General features: G+C 36.1%; 2 protein-coding genes across 7 annotated transcripts in view; one reads left to right on the forward strand and one right to left on the reverse strand.

Annotated features, from left to right (window-relative positions):
* Positions 1-279: 279 nt before the first annotated feature.
* slmb (beta-transducin repeat containing E3 ubiquitin protein ligase slmb) lies at positions 280-17,204 on the reverse strand. 5 transcript variants are annotated; one of them, XR_011712420.1, is made up of 13 exons: positions 17,079-17,204; positions 12,202-12,562; positions 11,744-11,930; positions 10,206-10,290; positions 8,798-8,908; positions 6,743-6,811; positions 5,069-5,260; positions 4,184-4,327; positions 3,394-3,512; positions 3,074-3,184; positions 2,741-2,819; positions 1,455-2,297; positions 280-1,016 (listed from the first exon to the last, which is right to left on the reverse strand). XR_011712420.1 is itself a non-coding variant. In XM_071660092.1 (13 exons), exons 1-13 carry the CDS (start codon positions 17,121-17,123, stop codon positions 1,013-1,015), a joined length of 1,668 nt encoding a protein of 555 aa, XP_071516193.1. In that variant the 5' UTR covers positions 17,124-17,204; the 3' UTR covers positions 878-1,012. The 5 variants fall into 5 exon arrangements, 4 of the variants coding, with proteins under 4 accessions (XP_071516193.1, XP_071516192.1, XP_071516194.1 ...); XM_071660092.1 differs by having other exon boundaries at positions 878-1,016; positions 1,455-1,615; XM_071660091.1 differs by having other exon boundaries at positions 878-1,016; positions 1,455-1,615; positions 6,734-6,811.
* A 5,152-nt stretch (positions 17,205-22,356) lies between these two features.
* Positions 22,357-24,109, forward strand: part of LOC139747680 (transforming protein p54/c-ets-1-like) — a 268,848-nt gene continuing 267,095 nt past the window's right edge. Inside the window, exon 1 of one of the 2 annotated variants that reach the window (XM_071660266.1) lies at positions 22,357-22,536. The gene's annotated coding sequence lies outside the window, so the exon portion shown is untranslated. The remainder of the gene's footprint in view (positions 22,537-24,109) is intronic. The other variant, XM_071660265.1, reaches the window with a different exon arrangement.

The following is a 24,109-nucleotide window of genomic DNA, read 5'->3' on the forward strand; positions in this document are numbered from 1 at the left end:
GTAAAGCTTAACCCACATAGACAAAGTGTAGTTCTGATGCCCTTAAATGCTCTCCTGATATAAAGTACATTTGAGTGTTTTTGTTCTCACAACTGGCATTTAAAACCTCATGATAAAGGGGATTTGGCAAGTTGGATATATTGCACCAAGTGCCAATAGACTAAAAGCTAGCACTACCATTAACCACTGGCAATAAAACTCTTTTCATTACATTGCATATATAATCACTTCCAAAAATTTATTCACATGCCAGCCTTAAATTTTGATCCTGCTAAAGCAGTACTGTCACTTACTGGGTAAGCTGAACTGAGATCAATTATTTTCTATTTTTTTCTCATCGACACATAACACCCAATGTAAACCAATACTACACTCGAATTACACAGTGGTAATTCTGAGCTTCTCTTTACTATCAGATGCCTGTGGTCTCACAAAGTGAAACAAATAACCAGAAACATAAGGTTGTGTACGGCAACAAACACTACCCACCATACTGGGTAACACTCAAGTCCCATTTTTCTGCAGGCTAAAATGGCTATATATCCTTCCTGAAGTTGCTTCACAAAAAAGTCACAAAAATGCAACATCAGATTTATTTTCACTGTTACAATTTAGCTCAAGCCTCAAGTTGCAATGAAGGCAGAGGGCACTAAAATTGTAACAAATTGGTACACTGTCTCTTGTCTGGCTATGCACCAAAGTGATCTAGTCTGCTTATCACACCACAGTAGTATGGACGGGCCAGGGAGCAGAGGTGTCGTATTTGCACTTGACACATGCAAGTTCAGTGCATCTAGTGTACAAGTGCGTGCATGACAACATACATTATACACTGGCACTCAAATATAGTTTCTCAGAAGCACTCGAGTTTCCATCACTCAAGTCTTGGTTACAGCTGCAGAAGCATCCAAAAGACACAGTAACATTTTAGTTCCTGTCCTGGATACCAAACACTCTGAAGACAATTTCAGTGGAACACAAAGCAAACTATGTGTACTATGTCTCCATTGCATTAGCTGAAATAAATCAAATAAAATTAATGTGATTTCTATAAGTCTTATGACTTAAAAGTACAATGCACATTGCAAAAAGACCTAGAAAGATACTACTCAAGATTAGCAATACTTCTAGCTATGGCTCACAAAAAATGTTAATGATGGCTGAAGACAAAAGACTTAATATTTCTATCTATCAATATCTATCACACCTGTTCCAACTGCCTTGTTATATGATATACTGTAATATGATAACTTGCTAACATATGTATTTCTGTCAAAAATATTCTGCAAGCACCAAGCTACTTAAAGTGGGAATGGCTTAATTGCTTTACATGACAGAATATGGAAGGTATAATAATCCATAAAATCTTTTCTTAGTTCAGTAACAAATTATGCTACAGTCACATAAAAGGCATCCTCCTATTCTATGCACAGCAAACAATGGAATGCAGTCACCTTGCATCTACAGTTGGTGAGCAACCCCGGCCACCAGGCGGCCCAGAAGAGTCTGGTGGAGAGCAATTAAGGAAATCCCAGATGAGGATGGTGTCATCATGAGAAGAGGACACTATCTGGAATTCATCAAACTGCAAGCGAAACACTCGTCCAGAATGTTCCTAGAAAAGGGGTAATGCAGGTATGTAAATAAAGCAGAACATATCCTTGATTCAAACAGAAAATCTATATTTTCTGATAATTTAAGATTGTGAACAAATTATTTCATTCAATGCATGCACACACACACACACACACACACACACACACACACACACACACACACACACGCACAAATATGCACCCACTCACTCAATCATTTTCTCTCTCTCTCACTTACTGACTCACTCACTCACTCTCTTGATAATGAAAACTATATAAAAATGTAATTAACTTGAAACTGTAGAACTTAAACTTTACAATATTTCAATTACAAATAATAGTAATTTCTGAACATTTAGAAGCAATGATATGCATGAATTTTAACTGTGATTCCTACACAAAATGTACAATCAACAAAACAATAAGATATACCTTATCTTAGAAGTCACAGCAAGAAGTGTAAAAAAAATAAATTGAACTGCTGACCATCTGCTTAAAAAAATTAGCTTTAAGAAGCAATGACTCTAAAAGCCTAGCTCAAAATACAGTACCACAACCCAAAGCTTTTTTAATCTTGAAAGAGGCAAGGAAGCTAAACCGAACAAAGAAGAAATACAGTATATCGACCTTAAGGCTGTTGTGACACCCTGTTGCCCTGATGAGAAACATTTCACATCAAGCTCAGATACACCCACCTACCCCCTGCAAGTAAATGTACGAAACTTGTAGGGAATTGTAGCCTTTTTACACAGCGCTGTAATTCACCACCATTACCTTGATTCATCTTCCATTACATTTAGCACACCAAATATTTTGAATAAGTTTCAACTTCAATTTCATATCTTTGAGAGACTGGATGACAGGAATATGGTCAAAGTAATAATGGCAGACTACATACACTAATTTTGTGGGCTGGCAGAGGAAATCCTGTGCTATGTTGATTTTCCTTTAAAGTTTTATGGCCATGAGAAACAACTGCTCAACCTTACTAAGAGAATGTATATCATGTTACCAATACACAGCCCACAGAATTAATTAGCAAGTCTTGAATAAGGTTTAAAGTTTTCACATATATCTATACAGAATAACATGAAGAGTAAATGGAAAATAATCACATTATAGCTCACGAACTCACTATCACTTACCACTAAAGTTCGGAGACACAGGGTGCCAGCAGGAGCACGAGGATCTAAGGCAGCCTGAAGATCCCATACCTTGATTTTCCTGTTGGTTTAAGTGACATTATTGCATCCTTAGTAATACAAATTAAAGCTAAATAAAAGTGAGCTATATAAAGTCCAACATTATCTAAATTTGTACATAAAAAAAAAAAAATACAAAAAATCTGCTTTAAATAATACCATTTCTTTCAGACACTGACATCAAGAAGACTGGCCAAACATAGCTAATGTGAAACTTAGATTGTTATGATATGAAAAGCCACTATCAAACCTGTCTATTAACAAAAAAGTATTTACCCATCATATGCGCCAGACACTATCCTCTTGTTGTCGAATCTAATGCAGCGGACTAATTCTTCATGACCCTCAAGTATCCGCAAACACGCTCCACACTCTATGTCCCATAACCTGAAGATGAAGAGTTTTATGTATCAAATGAGAGATAAATCTCATCCTCAAGTCTGCCATCCAGCCTAAGGTAGTGTTAAAAGACAGATAACTGAGCTAAGCAATGCATTAGTATGTACATATATCAGAAAACTGGTTGACCCCAACATGAAGAATTAAAAGTATGAATGTTTTCATATGGAAAAGATCTAAACTTTACTGCTGCTTACCTTATAGTATTATCTGAGGAACCACTGACTACTAGTCTATCCCGATACTGGAGACAAGCAATACCCCTTTTATGTCCATTCAGTGTCCGGACAAATTCACATGTTCCTGTACTCCACACCTGAAAAATGTATAACATCAATTTGAAATATTACATGATAATTTCAAAGCCTACTCATAAAGACTTACGATGAAAAACAATTCTATGGTCAAATATGCTATACAGCAAGCCAAAAATTACTTGCAATGATCAAGTACTCACATGTTAACTGTCTAATTTCAAGACTAATATGAACAGCATTACAAGAAATCACTCATATATGAATTACAATGACAGTATAAGCAAAAGTAACAGTTTCATTCAACTTTTACATGAAGTCTCCTTTAAAGTCATTTTTTTTGCTGTGCTCAATATCACTCAAAGTGGTCACAGTGTTTGGTATGTAAAAAGTTCTGATTAGAAGAATATCACTTCTTCATATTGCTATTAAATCTGAGAAAAAGAGCTTCTACTTCCAGTACATCTTCAGTACTCAATCATGTATTCTAACAAAATATCTGAAAATCAAAACATCACCAAGCAAGTGCACAACAAACTATTCCAATGAGCTTGCACAATTAGTAAGCGAAATCACACTTGTCTGCCACTACCTCACTCTCAAAGAATTCAGTAAAGAAAAGAACACAAACTGTTACATTCTCATGCAACATCTTAAAAGAACTTCAAGTCTAAGAAAGGCTCTCTACCACTATTTCAATATAACATAAGAATACCAACAACAAACTTCCTACCTTTATGGTTCTGTCACCAGATGCACTAACAATATATTTCTCATCAAAATCAACAACATTTACAGCTGCTCTATGACCCACTAGAACACGTCTTAGATTAATTTCAGTTGGAGATACCATATCCCAGACAGCAATAGAGCGGTCCTGTAAAAAATTGAAACAAACTAAGAGATTCATCTTAAGAATTACAGGAAACAAAAAATCTTTATAACATGCATAAAGATGAATCATACTGAAACCACTAAAATGATTAAATTCACATGCTAGTAATGTGCAGCTTTTTGCCAACACAGATTATACAATATTCCCTATGGAGCTGGGAACCAAAGCAAATTCTCATCTGAACATCCTTGCCAAAAATGTTTCACAACACTTCACATAGGCTTCTCTTTTGATAATAAACTTCTCAACCCTAACTTTTTAATACATCAATCCAGTCTTGCAATTATTATCACTTGTCTCTCACTCTCCTTATTCTTCTCTCATCTGTTTTTCTATAAGCATATACTACTTAGGAACACCATATGAGAAGCAAGTGCACACTATCTTTGATGGCACAGTTTATACAAAATGTTGAAAAGAAAGTTTAAGAATTTTTTTCACCCTTGCTGAATAATTTACAAAGGGCTATGTTTCAGAAGAGGATGCTAGAAGAGTGACTATAGATTATGGGCTATTTTACAAGTGAGGGTGGAAGGTTGACTGCAGTATTCTTTTTCACATTACAACCCTCCTTTACTTACAAGGTAAAAGAAAATGAAGCTTTAATAGTAAGGAAGACAATCATCACTTTGTCAAACTATATGTATGGCTGTATGCACAAAATCCCAAGCCAAACTAATGCTTTATAAAGTAATGATCCTCTACCACTGTGTATAAACATACCTTAGAACACGTTACCATCATCCCATTGTTAAAGCGTAAATGAAGAACAGCCTCACAGTGATGGATAAGCGTATTGGTCATATCTCCAGTTTTAACATCCCACACTCTAACAGTAGAATCTGAAGATCCACTGATAATTACACGCTCATCATACTGTAAGCATAAAACTGACCCTGTGTGTCCCGTCAACACCTGAAAAAGGTTAATGATTGAGTTAATGTTGTTAGTCTTATCATATTCTGCCTGTGCAACCATCCACACAATCTTTTTTCTCATGCTTCACTGCCTTTCCTACTAATGCAAGACAGCATCAAGAAATGAACAATGGCTCCATTTGGACATATCCAGTCTACAGTAACTCCAACATTTAAAAACTATTTCCAATCTTATCAAGTATTACTATTTCTTGGCCACCCCTCTGAGGGGTTCCAATTGGAACAGGCATCAAAGATATAGTCTATTTCTTTATTGGTCGTTTTCTGTTCTATAAAGATCATCCAAGACCATCAAATTGAAAATATGTTCCTATGTTACATCAAGTCATGAAATGCCATCCAGATGGGGGTACTAAAGAAAATAGTTAGAGGGGAAAGACTATCTATCTATATCTCTGACGCATGTTCCCTTCTGGAACTCTATCAAGGGGTTGGCTGCGGCAAGTGTCTCCATAACTAGTGAACTCCAGTGCTGCTTCTCAACCTTTAGTGCTTCGCCCTTAACAGGCCAATGGCAGAGGGCAACTCCAGTGCAGTGTCTGCAGAGGCTTCAACCTAATGTTCCTACTGACTACTTCTACTTAATGCTCCTTAAGCATCCTAAAAGACATATTCCCTAGCATGACTCAAAAGTGATGATCAAGGTGAGGCTGTAACACTGGGAGTACAATTTTTCCAAAGCACATTCCAACCAAAGGAGTCCACATTTCCCTCATACTGGGAGCTTCTGGAGAGTTCCTGTATAAAATCAAAACCCATTTGTAGAAAGAGGTCCTGGGGTAATTTTTTTTTTTCATGCCTTTTCACTATTTCTCCCACAACGTAAAGTAGCACCAAGAAGAGGTTCCAGAAAACAAAAATAAATCTTCCATTGGCCTCTTCCAATGTTCTTTCTTATAGAAATAAATAAAAGAGAGGATCATCAGAGCTTGAATTATGTTATGACAATCATTACACAAACAAATATGGTGTGAGGTCTGAAAGAAATGTCATGAAAAACATTGGATGAATGCTAATCAGATACTGGACAAAACATTTACCCTTAATTGCATGGTAATCATTCTGCTTCAATAAAATGTCTCAAGTCCCAAAAAACAAGCAGTTCTCTCACTGGGAATACTTTACAAAAAAAAAGTACAGTAGGTACTGCTTATCAAGCTATCTTAGCCAAACTTCAGATTAGCAATAATATTACCTTGGTCAACAATTAAATAAAATGGTTCATTAATGCTAAACCACAAGAAGGAATCATAAAGACATGACAAGGTATGTGGCTAGGAAGCAGATCCTTTCAAAGGTATATTAAAATTGGAAACTAAAATGTGTTTTGACAGCCTTCATCCCCTTCCACTTTAGGTCAACTAAATGCAGGTAACTTGTTTAGGAGAGGCACCATAGTACTTAATGATAAAAGTATGCAGAAAGAACAACTAAGAAAGATCCGACGTACCCCTCGTACCTTGTTACACTGAAGAGAAGAACGATCCCAAATTTTGATTGTGTTGTCTCGAAGGCCCGATACAATTTTCTGAAACATATTATAACAATAAACATAATTTTCTTCATGTAACTGATGATCAAAAACACTAAAAATGTAATCTAGATTCATTTTTTACACCTAACTGCTTTCCCCACCTTAATAAATTAGCATTAGAAACAGGGTGTGCAGAAACAGTTTGGATGTATAGAGAGGATGAGTGAAGAAAAGCAGAGTGAGAGGATCTATGGGCTTCACTTAACACATCAATTCTCTGATCATCTTGTATTATGAATAGCACCTACCATCGACAGCCATACCTCCCAGTTTATTCCATGTTTTTTCTTGAATGCTTCATATGCATTGGGTAAATCCCAAAGATAAAAAGTCACTCTTCATACATCACATTAGTCCAGTTCAATCTATCACATGCACACATCTCACCCTCCTGAATGTCTAGGCCCTAATATCCTAAACCTTCTTCATCCTGTGCTTCCATCTTCTCAGTCTCATCCTCCCCAACAGTATCTCCACTTCAGTCAGCTAATCTTCATTCATCCTCTCTATACATCCAAACCATTTCTGCACACCCTGGTCAGCTCTCACAAACAGAACTTACAGTATTACAAAAACTCTCCCACAATCATTCATTGCACAGTTAACCTGCCTCACACCACACAATGTCCTCAGGTATTTCCTTTCTAACACATATGCTATCTTTCTTTTGCATTCAAATACAAACATTCACAACTACATAACACTGCTACACTACTGTATCTCCAAACACACCCATCTTTGCCCAAACAGATGCTGATCTGGAGTGGTTTGTGGAGCTTGATTATGGATGGCAGATTCCGGTTTCAGTACATTATACAGGAAAGCTAAACTGGATGCACAATAATGAGGCTATTATTAATTTGTTCTTCACAATCAACCACCAATGTTGGGAAAAGTATCTTTATTTTAATTCCTACCAGTCAAATTATTTCTCCCACTTTAGAGTTTGCATCAGGAACACATGAACAGTTGTCTCTTCTGCACACATCCATTCTCTGGGTAATCAAACATATATAAAGAAACTCCTATGTAGTAACATGCTTGTTTAATCTTGTTGTCATAAAGTAACTGGTCTGGTTCCAATAAGTTCTTCAAATGTATGCTATTTTCACAAGCTTTGTGATTGGGTCATGTCTATTTTTTGAAACTCTGCTTGGTAACATGGGAATCTTGCAATTAAAATGAAAACAGCACTCACTCCTGTTGGGGCTCACAATCCATGTCATTTAAGTATTTAAGTTACCCACATTAGCAGCTTGTTCAATAACTGCAGCATAGATGGCTGTGCTACACACTTGCAAAATCTCTCAAGCCTCAGTCTTGTTGACTTGCTAAGTAGGAATTAATTACACACTATTATCAATACAAGAAGATTCAGGATGCTGCTGGATCTGCTCAATAGCAGCTCCACACAAAAAATTTTGAATCTATGCCCAAGGTACATTTGGGGCTTGTTAACTCTGTCCTTACTACAATTTCGAACACAATGAAACAAAGTTTACACGAGTGACATGAACCTCCAGACAATACTGACAATTTTCAACTACTGTCATCTTGTTACATAAGGCAAACGTATAACAATCACATCACAGCCTATCACAGTATACAAATATATACCAATCACAATGAGGTACTACTGTGTGAGTTCAAGACATTAATACATTAAAAGTGATTGGTGAAAAATAATCACTACTACTGTGTGAGTTCAAAACATTAATACATTAAAAGTGATTGGTGAAAAATTATCAATGGTGAAGGGGTGTGACCTGCTGCATAATACTAGCTTCAAATTAGTTGATATACTGAAACCAACTAAGACGGATCACAAGACAGTTACTTTAAAAAAATCTTTGGAATCATCTCTTCTTATCAGTACTGAGTGGTACCTACACTGTTTGACTAAAGCTTGCACTCCATCTGACGGCAAAATATTATAAATTCATTAATGATATAAAAACGAACCATGTTGAAGACACCTACCTGATCATCATATTGTAAGCAGTAGACACCTTTGGAGTTTTCTGAACGACAGTTTATCCTTTGTAAATTATGTCTGCCCATTCTCCAGTTTGCTTCTATAGTTTGTATATCCTGAGAAAAATTGAAAAAACTGATCAGATCTTTATATAATGATAATGAAGAATAAAATTTAGTGGCCTAGACCCGTGAGGAAACTTAAAAAAAAAAGTACTGAGAAACATGTCAGGGAAGAAGGTCACATACTTTACTTTTACATGCATTTATTTCAAAAACTGTAACTTGTCACAAATGAATATGTGCCATGAGGCTCATCTTGTTCTGCTCCTTTAACTCACCCCTCTCTTCCTCTACTGCATTAACTTTAGCATTAAACTACAGTAGTGTAAGTAATGTTAGTTCCCTTGTCTGTGCATATTTTCTACTTTCACATGTAATTTCAAATTCTACAAAGGGGAAACAGAAAATGTAAGAACCTTATCTTTTTTGGTCATATCATTGACAAACAAAACCTGGTCTGTCATTTAAGTGTTACTAATATGGTCTGAAAACTCTTAACTCTGAGTAATTCAGATACTTCAGATAACCATTATGGACAGTAAAATTCATCTGAACATTCTCTTAACTCAGTAATTTCTTTGGCATTACAAAGTGATGCTCGCAAACAACAGCACTCTAAGCAGAAAAGAATAAAAGGTTCAAAAAAACATTGTCGATGGTCCAGCTTTCCTGGTTTTAGTCCACAATGTCAAATGTATTGACTTGCGTCCAGTTAAGAAACTTAGGTTTTCATTAGTCTCACAGGAAACTAAGCAAGAGAATCCATATATGTTCAACCAGGATCCTTTATCAGCATGACATTGATATGGGAAAAAAATCCATTGTGCAAGTATCTCTGGTGAGCACAGGCCAAATACTGACTTTTTTCTTCTACTTTTGTCCATATCTTAAAAGACATGTGCTACCAAGTAGAAGTAAACCATGCAGACAGACTCCTCTGAGCTATTGATGCCACTGCCAATCAGTCAAAAAGGAATATTATCATTTACATTTCTTTACTTAACTAACGCATATGGAGAAGAAATGGCCTAAACAGCTTAATGTAACCCCACATACATTTTCTCTAAGCCAAATGTAGATGCAATTATAACCTATGAGACCCATTCTCAATCCGAAAGCCACAGAATTCTGTCAGGATGTTGGTTGCTGTAGCATGTAGGGCTAGTATATCATCTTGTGAATGTTTAACAACATAAAATCTCCTTGCTCTAGAGGATGTGTCATTGCAAATGCAATAGATGGCATAAAATATCTGTGAAATTGGCTAAAATTCAGAATAGGCATACTCCACAACCAATCTTTCAAGACCTTTATGCAGATAAACCAAAAGACTCTTATCGTCTTAACTCACCTGGATAATCTTTGGGTAGAGCTTTCGATAATAGGAATGTCCTGGGTGCTGTTCCCCAGGTCTTGGCTTGAAGAGATACATACCCCTGAGAGGGAAATACAGTGTCAATAAAAACAGTTGTTTATTATTAATAAAAAAAACATTCTTCCCTTACATATCAAAGAGATGTTTCTCAAATGTTAAGCTAACCATTTCAAAGAAATATTTGGAGTATATTCTACCATTTCTAATCTGAATACTTGGGCATTTAGTTACAAAACCATTCTGTAAATAAAAATATTATACCTCTTATACCAAAACAGTGAATGAATGGGGGCAGACAGTGTGAAGTGTGTGCATGGGTATATATGTATGTGTCTGTGTATGTATATATATGTGTACATTGAGATGTATAGGTATGTATATTTGTGTGTGTGGACGTGTGTGTGTGTGTATACATTGTGTATGGGGGTGGGTTGGGCCATTTCTTTCGTCTGTTTCCTTGCGCTACCTCGCAAACACGGGAGACAGCGACAAAGCAAAATAAAATAAAATAAATATACCAAAACAAGCTTTTTATCAATCACCATCATCACTCTCTTTTCGATTCACCGTGGTGGATCCAATACAGAAAGCCTCTATACCATTCACCCTTCTTCATTTTTACATCAACTCATGTCTAGCATGTTAAAATGAAACATGAAGTCCTACACTTACAAATGTACTTCTATTTTTCTTCACTTTACACACAGTTGACTTACAAACTGAAACTACAGTACATCTCCATCAAAACCACTTTCATACACATAATGCTTCCACTGCATTCGATCCCTTGTCTTTCTTCTTACATCTTCATCCAATCATCTCTGCAGTGGTATACCTTTCCTCCATGAGCCTTTTACTGTACAGCAATATACCATCTTGTCCAGGTTATTAGCTGCCATGCATTCTAAATGACCATACCATTCTTAAAGAATTTCATCCATACAACCAATACCTTCCACAAAAAACTTTCATCCAAACAATTTTCTGCTGACTTCACATCTCATAAATTTCTCATTACTTCTATCCATCTTTGTACAGCAAAAACTTTAAATCTTAAAATTGGCTGAAGCCTTCAATAAAATATTGTGCTGCTACTCCCTGAAACAACACTCCAACATGTAATTCATCTGAAATTTTCCATCCACAGAAGCTAAAAAGAAACTTTACGCTATTTAAGGGAACAAAAAACTTTAAAAAATGCTCTTCTTTCATAACATACTTATGAACATCCAACAAAAATATTTGTGACTCAAATGGATTTTAAGATATTCACTTTCTAGTCCCATATAAGCTAAAGCAAATAATGTTTAATAACTTTAGAACACTGTCAGTCCAATCTACTTACTAATTTTGGAAATAAAATTATGTTGCCCCAACATAAATTTCACATGCAATATTTCAACATGCATAAATAATTATATCATAAGCATATCAATCACTGTTCACACAAATACACAAGCTAGCAATATCACATATTTATTGAATTTTAACTTTGAAAATGCCAAAATACATACCATCCCTTTCTTTCTGAGAGCCCTCTCCAAAGAGGATCTGTGCGTACTTTTCTTTCTATTAATTTCTTCCATAGGAGTCCGTCAGCAATAACACGATGCCATTCTTTACACACTAACTCTGCTTCCCGTAATGACTTGGCATCTAAATAACTTAAAATTTTTTCTGCTACATGGTCTAAACCCTTTTCTGAAACAAGAACACAGTAAATCATTAAGGATACAACTTTTAACAATCAGCAGTTTTGGTATGCCTTATCAATAAGTAAAATCATACTTTACTTATTTGACCTTGTCAGCAGTTGAATCTATCATACAACTCAAAAGTAAACAGGCTCTGTGACAAAATATAATAACTAAAAATAAGCCTCATATACCTCCACACAGACAGAAGCTATAAAAGAGACCATACATTATCAAAAAGAGAAAAATAAAATGACTGACAGCAATGAAGCACTTACTTGGAAGAAGAGTAATGAAGTCCCTTTGAAGCATGGGTTTAAGGAAGGCATTAATGTGTCCATGCTGGTAGTGACACATGCGTGACAATAAGTGTTCCATAAATTCCAACTGATCTTGTTCACTCCATTTTTCAAAATACTGAAGGCACATCTCTCGCTCATTGTTATATCGAGCAGTGGATTCTTTTTTACGACGCCCCCCACCCCCTCCTCCAACACCACCCGAGGAGTGACTGAGGGTTATTGTGGTAGTAGATTCTGATTCTTCACTGTCACTGACTCCATCACCACCTCGAATGCCACCACTAGTTGTGACACTCATGGGGGATGTGTTGTTGTCATAGATCACCGTCATGGGTGCCTGAAAGACATACAATTGTAAGTATTTATGAAAATCATTAAAAAAGGGGGCAATATTTCCGACTTCTGAGTCATTCATACATCTAAGTAACATTACATTTAGTTGTTCCATTCATACTACTATCAACTTATCCCAAATAAAATTGTCTTCAAACCACTAAAAACTTGATTATTTTTTCTAGCATTCAATGCTGCAGTAAAGATATTTATGAAGCATTAGTTTCTTTCTAGCAACCAATGGGGCAAGGGCAAAAGTATGACACAATCTTGGCCATCATGATGAATGTCAAGAAAGATATGAGAAAAAAAAACATTAGATGGCTAAATATGAATTCTGCAGGCATTTGAAAACTTGTGGCATACAGCTAAATCAAATTATGCTTCTGCTACCAGATTTTGACAATTACAATTTTTTATATATATACTGCAGCTGATGTTTTTACCGTCATGCAAAATATACATCAAACATACTTAGTTCTATTTTCATCCACATTTCATTACACTAAAAGGTGAAAATTTATTTTCATGATATATCTAAAAGAATCTTGCCATACTTCCTGAGCTAGTTCAAACAATTTGTATACCAGCGACTACAGATGAATTTTCTTTATATTTTTCACAATTTTTGGATAAAAATAATTCATACAATAAAATATTCTGAATGTACTTGATTGCTAGATATCTTAACATTATAGTCTTTTTATTATAGTACAGCACAGTAGGGTAACCCTGGTAACAAAGTACTGAAGACTTGCTCAAGTTCAAACGATATGATAAGCACCTGTTCCAGACAATTCCTAATTTAGTTCCTCCGGAAACAAAGTTTTCTCCTCAGCTGGCCAAAACACTCTTTTACTTCACATACTAACCACTGCTAAATCTGCTTAAAAGATAAACAAATACCAGAAGTTACTGGGCACAGGCAAAATTACTAGTATGCCATCCACCTGTTGACCCCAATCAATTTTTCTGAGTTACAACTACCCAAAATGAGTTATAACAACCTAACACTTTCCTTACTGACATACTCAACAAACTTATGTTTCTTTAGGTTAAAGATTTTACATTAATTTCTGAGCTCAATTCCTTCAAAAGAATTTTTCATTCCAATGCATTATCCTAAAACTTCATATCTTTTATGTCCAATTAATTCATAGTTATTTTATGTTACTTACAGTACTATGGTTAAGAATACTTAAAAATGCTACCACTAAGATCACAAAAAAATCAACTTTTCACTTTTTCTTTGCATATATTTCAAACATCATTATTCAACATAAATTCACTGTTAGTAAGATAAATGAAGATGTAATTCTCTTGCGTCCAATAGGCACTACCTTCAATCATCAATGAAGACACCTCTATAATGGTCAACTCAAGATCTTGGCAAAACTTGTTTTAAGGTGAATTTTCAGAATATCTTCAATAATATCTTCAATAATAAGATAACTATGGTTATAATGTGTCTCATGGACCAGGTAATAGTAATATATTTAAACAAAACCAAAGGATTCCACTAATTACCTGAAACGATTGCAGTGTTCCATACTTACATTTTCAACTTCGCTATATATCTATCTTTAAACAAGAGAAGTGGCATTTACTAGCTTCTTATATTAGATTGTCCCAGTCCTTTGCTGCTTTGTAACAAAACTTTGAATGGTTTATACGTTAGTAAATATTCTGTGAGGGTTGTATAAGAGGCAATTGTAACTTGAAAAAACCTTTGGAAGTGCCATTTCTAAAGTGATACTTGTGTTAAAAAACAAGAGTAAATTTCACTCTAGGAAAGACTAGAGAGAAAAAAATATTGCCCATGTATCTCCAGTGTGTATTACGTGACTAAGAGGAGCGAGAGTTGGGGGCTGGAAATCCCCTCCCCCCCTTATATTACTTTCCATAGGGAATAGAGGAGAGCCACATAAGGATTTTTTTCCCTCTAATGCTTGGTCATCTGTTCTGGATGCAACTTCGTTCACACAGGAAATAAACAAATACGAATGAGGATACTATAATTTCAAATTAAATATAGTGGAAACGTACAATCTAAGTTAGGTTAAAAATGCTTGCTTGTTAAAGCAGTAATATACCCACAAGGCACAAATACCATTAGATATCAATTAATCATCTTCTCAATGATTGTAATGTTATGGAGAAAAAGAGTTGGGAACCTTGATTTCAAGAAATTTGTTTTATAGTGACTGCGGTGAGGGTCATGAAGATCGGGAAAACGAAGATAATTAATGAAAAAGAATGAGAAACTTGTCAGAATCAACAGAACACTTTAGGACCTCATCGAACTGCAGCAGGGAACAAACTATTGCCTCATTTTGACAAAATCTGAAAACAAAATCTCTGGTCATAATTTGCAAACAACTATCAGGCATTCTTTATGTTCCTGTAGATATAATGGCCTACACAGGCTTTCAAATGGCAACCATTACATTTACATGGTTTCACATGCCAAAATTAAAGTAAATCCCAGTTGGCAAGAAGTCAGGTAAGTTTTCATAGGTTCTTATGATTCTTAAAACTATTATTCTAACTACTTTTCCATAGATCAAATATTTTCACTCTCCATCACAACCCTCACCATATATAATATCTTAGAGGAAAAGAAAAATATTTAAATCATGTTCTGCCATTTTCATTTTCTACACCACCACACACACACACACACACACACACACACACACATATATATATATATATATATATATATATATATATATATATATATATATATATATATATATATATATTCTTTCAAACTATTCGCTATTTCCCGCATTAGCGAGGTAGCCTTAAGAACAGAGGACTGGGCCTTTGAGGGAATATCCTCACCTGGCCCCCTTCTCTGTTCCTTCTTTTGGAAAATTAAAAAAAAAAATAATGAGAGGGGAGGATTTCCAGCCCCCCCGCTCCCTCCCCTTTTAGTCGCCTTCTACGACACGCAGGGAATACATGGGAAGTATTCTTTCTCCCCTATCCCCAGGGATAATATATATATATATATATATATATATATATATATATATATATATATATATATATATTTTTATTATTACTTTGCTTTGTTGCTGTCTCCCGCGTTTGCGAGGTAGCGCAAGGAAACAGACGAAAGAAATGGCCCAACCCACCCCATACACAATGTATACACACACACGTCCACACACGCAAATATACATACCTATACATCTCAATGTACACATATATATACATACACAGACACATACATATATACCCATGCACACAATTCACACTGTCTGCCCCCATTCACTCCCATCGCCATATATATATATATATATGTACTCGAATACCCTTCATCTCACGTTGGTGAGCAACGGGGTCTACATCGGTCATTTCCCAACAGGCGCACATAGCCAGCAGATAATAGCACTAAATTGCTTAAGTGTTACAATTAGTTTACCTCAAGTCTGGTGTTCTAACGAACCAATACCTAAGTTATGGTTTTCTAAATTGAATAAGATAATAACCTTTTTTTATTTAGAAGTAAATACATCTCTAATTACTAAAAAGGTGGGTGAAATTTCTCTCCTAGATGTTGGTGTGGCTATATATAGTCACATTTATATCTTTATGTTAACATGTCACCTTTTCAAGGGTGAAGTACATATTTTCAATCTGAAAGGCATTCTAAAAGCAACTAGAAATTTTATTTCAACTGATGGCTTCCATCAAGAAGACATCTTTTTTTTTATAGAGACTCTTAATGATATTCAAATGTCTGAGAACAGCAATGTCTGAGAGGAACATTAATCACTTCAAATTAATCCAAAAGTGCAAAATCTACAATTAATTTTCAAGACGTGTACACAAGTCTTCCAAATTCATCATCCCTTACTTCTAACACAATCTGCTCCAATATCATTCCTATCATCCATGTTTCTAAAGTCTGAGAGCCCACAACAAATTTTTTGCTATTGCTACTATTCCAAGACACATGTATTCCTGCAATTTACGAATGCAACACAGAGCAAACCAAAATTATTTCTGACACATGACAGCTCAGAGCCTGAGGTGCTTTCTTGTGAATATCTTAGTAGCAACCACATCTAAAAAAAAAAAATAAGTTACTTACAATTTGTTCCGCGGTGTATCCCTATTCACACGTACGTCACTGTACCAGGGAAGTAGAATAACAGAAAATAAGATCCCTTTCCACCGCAGTCCTTCAGCCAGCGTGAAACCTTGAGTTTCAAAACAATCCCTAAATCACTCGCATTTCGGTGTCGCAGGAACTCTAACGGGTCTCACTAATGGAAATGCTAATATATCGTGTGAAAATAGGTGCTGTATGCTCATACAGGCCAATAATAACGCGATTTTACCTTAAAGAAAGTAAAATATTGACCTTCACTCAACTGAAACGGGTCTGACAAACCTGGAGGCCAAAGAATAAACATGCTTTTGGGCGCCACAAAAGCTCTAAACACACTGAACTCTCTGTGAGTAATGGCTCAACAACCCTAAGCAACGCACTGTACAACGCCTACCTCAACTGAATCTAGACTATCGTCCAAAAGAGGTTCAGTTTCCATCTCCGCTGACAGGACTTGGAGAAAACCTCTTCCATTCGCTTGCGATAGATGACGGAAACTGGAGTGGAGTTCTTGAGACAAACGACGATCGGTCGCCCGGTAGAGGAGTCGCGTACTACTTCTCTAAGCGTAAACTCCTCCATATTGGATTCTCCTGAATTTAGAGTTTTGGATTCTAATTTATATTAGTCATTCAATATCTTGTAGCCAGAACCCAGGAAGAGACCCATGAGTGTGACGTCAGGTATAAAATGATATGTGTCTGGAGGCGCGCAAAACTACCGCTGCTTTTAAAACTTATGGCTTTTATATTACTTCTCGTATCAAAAGTTTACCAGACAAGCCCCTTCTACGCAGCAGTATTCAGGGAAGTACAACATTATGGAGCACACGATTGCATCCTCGAATATATCGATTATTTTCTCCCTTACTCGCAACGTGCGATTCCTCCTCTCTCGTCCGCTAGAAAATTAAAATAATACAGCTATTAAGACACGCTTATGCCAGGTAAGTGTCTTATTGCCGTCGCGCTGCACTGAGTGATACATCCTCCATCATTGTAAAGAGGAAATACAATGTCTTATGAAAGTACAGGTCATATCGATAGGTCCAAAGTGAAATAAACGTTTGTGATAACACGTGTAGGTAAAAAACGTAATAGTGCTGATGATAATGATACTTTTCACTATCATTATTATAATGAGTTGTGGTAGTAATAATACTTGTAGTAGTACTAGTAGTTGTAGTAGTAGTAGTAGGAGCAGCAGTAGTGTATTATGATTGTTATATCATTAGTATTATTACTATCATTATTGATATGTTTTATTTTCACGATTATCATAAATGATTTTAAAGTCACAATGTTATCATCATATCAATGCTATAATCGGTGTAAAAATCATTGATGTAAATATTGTCATTATGTAATATTATTACATGAAAATGATGTTTTAGAATGACCATTAGTTGTGTGCATCTGTGCTTTTTAATGGGAGAGGAACGACTGATCACGATGTTGTGTCTCAATTTACACCACCTTATTGTCCAAAAGTGAGCGATGATAGCTTATCGCTCTCAGTAGCTGGGGGATTTCTTCATACATAATGGCTTGTATGAGAGAGAGAGAGAGAGAGAGAGAGAGAGAGAGAGAGAGAGAGAGAGAGAGAGAGAGAGAGAGAGAGAATCAAGCATAACTAAAATTTAGTGGTACTGTTCTGAAAAATTACGAGGTAAATCCTAGTTTTCATTGATAGGAATTGTTTTTTTTTTTTTAAATTGATAAAAACAATACGTCTAGTTTTATTACATAATTGTTTGTTGTACTGGCGATCAGATGAAGTGGCCCGACTGAGGAAATATGTTGCAAACTTAAAGTTAGGAGAACTATGCCAATAAGATGGAAAACGAATACAAATTGCTATTAAAAAATGGAAACATTTTGATCTTTTCTATTAAGATTGCTACTTTTCTTATGAATGCAGATTAATATTATTCTTAACATGATATACCGTAAAACTAGCAAATGTCCCTTAAATAAGAATAAACATCAGAGGATATAACTTCACTGAATAAGAATTTTTCAAAAACTTGGCGAACTGGTTTGACTTTGTTTCAATCTTTTTTTTAGTGATTAATGAACATTGACACAAAACTATCTATTACATGAAAAAGAAAGGTAGCTCAATAATGCCTATGAAATATGCTTGAACAGGTTGATTTCAGAAGGTGCAGTGACGGGCTCGCATGCTTTGAGCGCGTGAGTGTTTTGAGTACGCACGTGCTTTGAACTTGCGCGTGCTTTAAACTTGCGAGTGCCTGGAACACGTGTCTTGATAAAATGATAAGCAAAGGATGACACGGGCGCACCTGGACCCACCATGCTCCAACTTAGTAAATGAAATCCTTCCGACCATCCTGCAGAGCGTAAAGCGTGAATCATTGGCAAAACCTTTTGTAAGTCAGCCTGCCGAGTGATTATTGACGCGCACACACGTGGGCTTGAGCTGGTTAATAACCCCAACAGCACGATGGTACAACCACTGAGCATGACGGTACAGCTCTAGGGTGCGACCCATGACGGTGTAATTGACCTCCTCTTTATGGGTCTGACCAAAGGTGACGCCATCCTACACAAGGGTCGTACTGTCGTTTTCATAAGTAGTACCACTGTGTTCTAGGGGTTGAAAAAAAAAATCTGTTTGCGGGAGTGAGTCTCAAATCTTGCTGCTCTGCTGGGGGTAGGGTAAAAAGAAGTGACGCCATGCAAGCGGAGACATGGAAAATGTAAACAATAAACCAGCTCTTGCAGACAACAGCAGCGGCAGCAGCAACATTACCATTAGCAACAGCAACAACAGCATGGCACAAAGACATCACCACTACATTTGCCTATTAAACACACACACACACACACACACACACACGTGGTGAGCCAAGAGAGCGCCCGGGGTCAGTCGGTACAAGGAACGAACGTCGCAGTGGCTGCCTCGCCCCTCACTCTCAACCTCTTACAATAAACCTGATTAGCACTATGAATAACAACGTGTATGACGAAATTACTGCCTGATGATTATGATGATACATATTCATTACACAGGTTCGTGGAATCAGGAGCGGTTTCAGTGCTGCCAGGCGTTGGCGTCGGCGTCACCTTTGCTTAAAGCTTAACTACAAACGTTTCTGGCATGGGGATCTGTGTTGTCTACATATATATATATATATATATATATATATATATATATATATATATATATATATATATATATATATATATATATGAAATACTAAAAATCGAAAGAAACTATAAATGTCTCCTTCCACGGAAACCAATAACATATTCTAATTTCTATGGCTATACGCTTCTTTTGCATTCAATCGTGGTTAAGTTAGACTTGATGTTATTTGCTTCACAGTTGAGACAAAAGTACCCTAACTCGAAACGATTACCGAAAAAAATAGAGTAGTGCTATGTAGGCTGCTATGTGCTGGTTGTAATTTTCATGGCTAGGCTTACACGGATGCAACATTCATCACAATAATATGCAGTATATTATGTTAAGATTTTCCCCGATTCATCAACGTTTAAACTTGTAATTAACTTACCAATGGTCTTTATCTTCATGGAGGATAGGAATGATGGATAGTCAATAGCGCAAAATGATAACAGGCAAGAAAGACTGTTAAGATATCCTTAGGCCTGAGAAAGTATGAGTAAGAGGATGATGGTGGTGATGTCTGAGAAAGGAGCATGAGTAAGAGATTTGGTTAAGTAACTTGGAGAGATTTGAAAGTTCATGTACCAAGGATTTCATTCATACGGAATATGGATGAATGGCTGACGAGACATCTTAGACGATTATGTAACATAGTAAGGCATGTCGGCGGCAGCATTAGGAAATGTGTGAAGGCATGAGTCTAAGGAGGGTTATGAGGGCATTGGTTTGCAATCAGAAATAATCTAGCAGTATAATTCATCCTGGTGTATTCTCTTCCTTGAGAGATCGCGACTTGTGCTGTCCTGGCTGAGGTCCAAGTACCCACTACTACCTTATATGAGGAATTTTACCCTCAGGTTGTGGGTACAATATCTTACAATCTCCAGCACTAACTCTGTTCAGAGAGTACTACAAACTTTCCTAACGTTCTGAGCCCAGTCGTTCCTATGCCGCCATCACAAGACCCTGAACCACACATAACAACAACAATGCAGTGGTGAGACTTACTTCCTGCAGAGTCAGGGGCCATCCTGTCGGTCCATCCTCACTACACAACCTGACCCTTCCTCTCCTGGCTGTCTGCCTTCCTGTGGCCAACACAACACAGCATAGATCATAACTGAGCTAATCACCTATCATTACGTGACTGACAGTCACGTTGAATGTTTACAGGAAGTCTGTTGCGTGATAATTCATGTAATTACGTGTTATATAAACCATAAACATCCTGAGACGATATATATATATATATATATATATATATATATATATATATATATATATATATATATATATATCTTAAACGGACTATTGCTTCCTTAATGGCATATTGGGATCTTTGTCCTTGGAAGAAGTTGGTGCCGCCTGTTACGCAAATCAAGTGCAGGTCATCAGAAACATTCATAAACTGCAGATGTCAGCTCTCGATAAGATAACGACAGGCACCAACCATGGTATAAACAAGGGCAAACTCCATTTACTGGTATATTTTTTCCCACAGGAATAACAAGAAGGATCTCCTCGGAAACCATAATGTGATTATGCTTTTGCGAGAAAATGCTTTATGATTATTCAGCACGATGTTTTTCTGCATATCCTCATTAATCTTAGACAGAATAAATATCTCCACAATCTAGACTTAGCTTTTAAGTTGGGAGTCACGTGAGGTTGGAAATAAGCAATATAATTCCTCGTAATGAACGTTCAGTAGCATCAACATGCAGGCGTTCCTATCTGGGTTTATTTTCCTTCCTTAAAAGTACAAACATGATTGCTGTAGAATCCTCTTGCCTTTTGTCGAATTACTGGAATGTAATTCATTGACAAGTTCTGGTTATTTGATTTTCTAATTGCCCATGATTTCAAAACAAAAATTTGTTTTAGAGCATTCAATATACTGTGTTCCGATTCACTGGTAATTCTGGTAGTTACCCTGTCTTCGTTAAGTAACAAAAATTATATTTCGCTGATCAGTTTTATCTTTCATATCACACAAATATATTCTCATTAAACTATAAGAATTTTTCATTCCCAGATTCGAAGTTTATTGGGATGTGTATGTCAATTCATGTTGGTATTAACATATTTTTACAATAAGGACATTTATGAATTAACTTCTGTAACAACAGCACAGAAATCTAGTTCTAAGTAATGTTTTCAGCGATATATCCAAGGACTATATATGAAATGAGAGTGTGTATAGTGTTAAAATTACCTTCAACACTTGAGGAGGTCGTTTTCGATTGGTGGTTACACAACGTTAAGGTCCTCGACAACATTATCAGTGTTTGTCTTAAAGCCTAAATAATCAGTCAACTAACAGTACAGATATCCATATGGAAATAACTTTCTCAACAATATGCTTGAATAGAAGCACACCCGTGGTACATATATATGAGTAAAGATTATTCACTTCCATGTTTTTGTTTTGGCCGTACTTGATTTTGTTACCCGCTGTCTTAACGTACGTCAGAAGAAGACAGAGCCGACGTATCGTAGTCGAAGACAGTTCTCGTGTTTATTATACAGTGAAGTGAACCAGGTTCAGCTCCCAGACTGCTGAGATTGCAGTGTTACTGGAACGTGCATATCATGGAATAAATACGTAATAGATTTGAGGCTACGGACGTGATATTAAGAGCTGAACATCAACAATTATGTCGACACGTAAACCAGAACGAACCACCATCTCGAGTTAAGTTCGTGTGTATATATATATATAGTATATATAGTATGTATGTATGTATATTATCTTGGACACTTTGTGTAGATATGCACTTAGATATTGTATAGTTTAGTATATAAGGGGAATAAAAGATTTTTGTTTTATGTGCCTGATGCTGGAGGGCCCAGAACAAACAGAAATTATTGACAGTAATAAGGACTCGTATCACAGCGAAGATATGTTAAATGTAACATACAAAATAGGTAGGAAAATACATTTATGATGTGTGAATGTAGAGTTCACGAGAGCCCATAGAGCAATTTGAGAGATGTACGTCAGAATCGGTAATACTAGTAAGCACTAAAACTTGGAACCCTGCTTGCCAAGACAGTTTTAGGTAGAAGTTGTGCAATTGGGCATATTTTTTTTCTTCCTGTTTCCCAAGATAGTCTGTGGTGATCTTTAAGCATACAGCATGTCGCAGTAGAGACGGTTGGCAAGCTTGCTCTCTGGGAGTTTGTCACTGCTTTCACCAAATGGTTTATAACCTAATGCAACGTAATTCTAAACTAGATTGATTAGATAAGGAAGTATGAGTGTATCAGTATTATATACTGTAAAAAAAAAGTCTAATCGCTTTCGCAAAGCCATTACCGTACTGAACTGATTGATAGTTTGTTCATGACAGTCTTGGAAAGTAGATTTCGGAAAAAAGAAATTAATTCCGAATGGGTAAACCCATATGAGTGCACCGCGAGAGCCAGTTGTGACGTTGCCAGAAAGCTGGCTTTCTTAGGTGATTGTACACTGTATGATTTATCATTTTCATGTGTTGATGACATGCTATTTCATAACCAGTCTGTGAGGGAAGCAAGATGGTTTTAGTGTAGTCTTTAGTACTAAACCATCCTGAACATCGCAGAATAACATTTGCCAGCATTTCAAACGTCCTACACAGCGACCCATTGCTGAATGCCACCTCAATATCATTTTCAAATTCATTCGCTCGCATATCATAGACAGGAAATAATTAATTTGTCATTTCGTATTTAAGACGTATGATTTGCGTTTAGTTCATGGTATCGATTAACATCAAATTTATCCCATTTGTACTGACAGTGCAAATAATGGCACTATACAAGATAGATATCTCTGTAACCTGGATTCAAGCGGCTCTAAGCATATGATATAAATAAGCTTGACATGTTTAATTCAGACACAAACCAACATGTTTATGTGCATATAGTTATAGACGAATTGAGGAATACTTAATGAAGTCTATAGCATTTTCTACCTGGGTAAGGAAGTGTCCATTATTTCCCTGTTTATGCGTGAAGTACAGCCTGGAATATATATATATATATATATATATATATATATATATATATATATATATATATATATATATAATATATAATCTAATGATTTCATATATCGTATAAGCATTTAGATTATTGTTGATATAGAAATCATAAAGTTTCACAATTTACTTAACCCAAGAACGAAACTAATTATCTGCACATAAAAGCGGAAACAGTTGATGCAATATTACCTGCCCGGCCATGGTAGAGGCCAGGAGTGGTGTAGCAGGAAGGGGCTGGTGTCTT

Source organism: Panulirus ornatus, chromosome 69, assembly GCF_036320965.1.
Source record: "Panulirus ornatus isolate Po-2019 chromosome 69, ASM3632096v1, whole genome shotgun sequence".
In the NCBI taxonomy this organism is placed as follows: Eukaryota; Metazoa; Arthropoda; class Malacostraca; order Decapoda; family Palinuridae; genus Panulirus; species Panulirus ornatus.

Bases quoted from the DNA above. Each gene is read 5' to 3' on its own strand.
- slmb (XM_071660091.1), bottom strand. From the start codon at position 17,123: ATGGAAACTGAACCTCTTTTGGACGATAGTCTAGATTCAGTTGAG. The intron at 10,291-11,743 runs GTATGTATTTTG...TTTCCCTCTCAG, and splicing joins CTCTCAGAAAGAAAGGGATG to GGGTATGTATCTCTTCAAGC. The intron at 1,616-2,740 runs GTAAGTGATAGT...CCCCTTTTCTAG, and splicing joins TGTGTCTCCGAACTTTAGTG to GAACATTCTGGACGAGTGTT.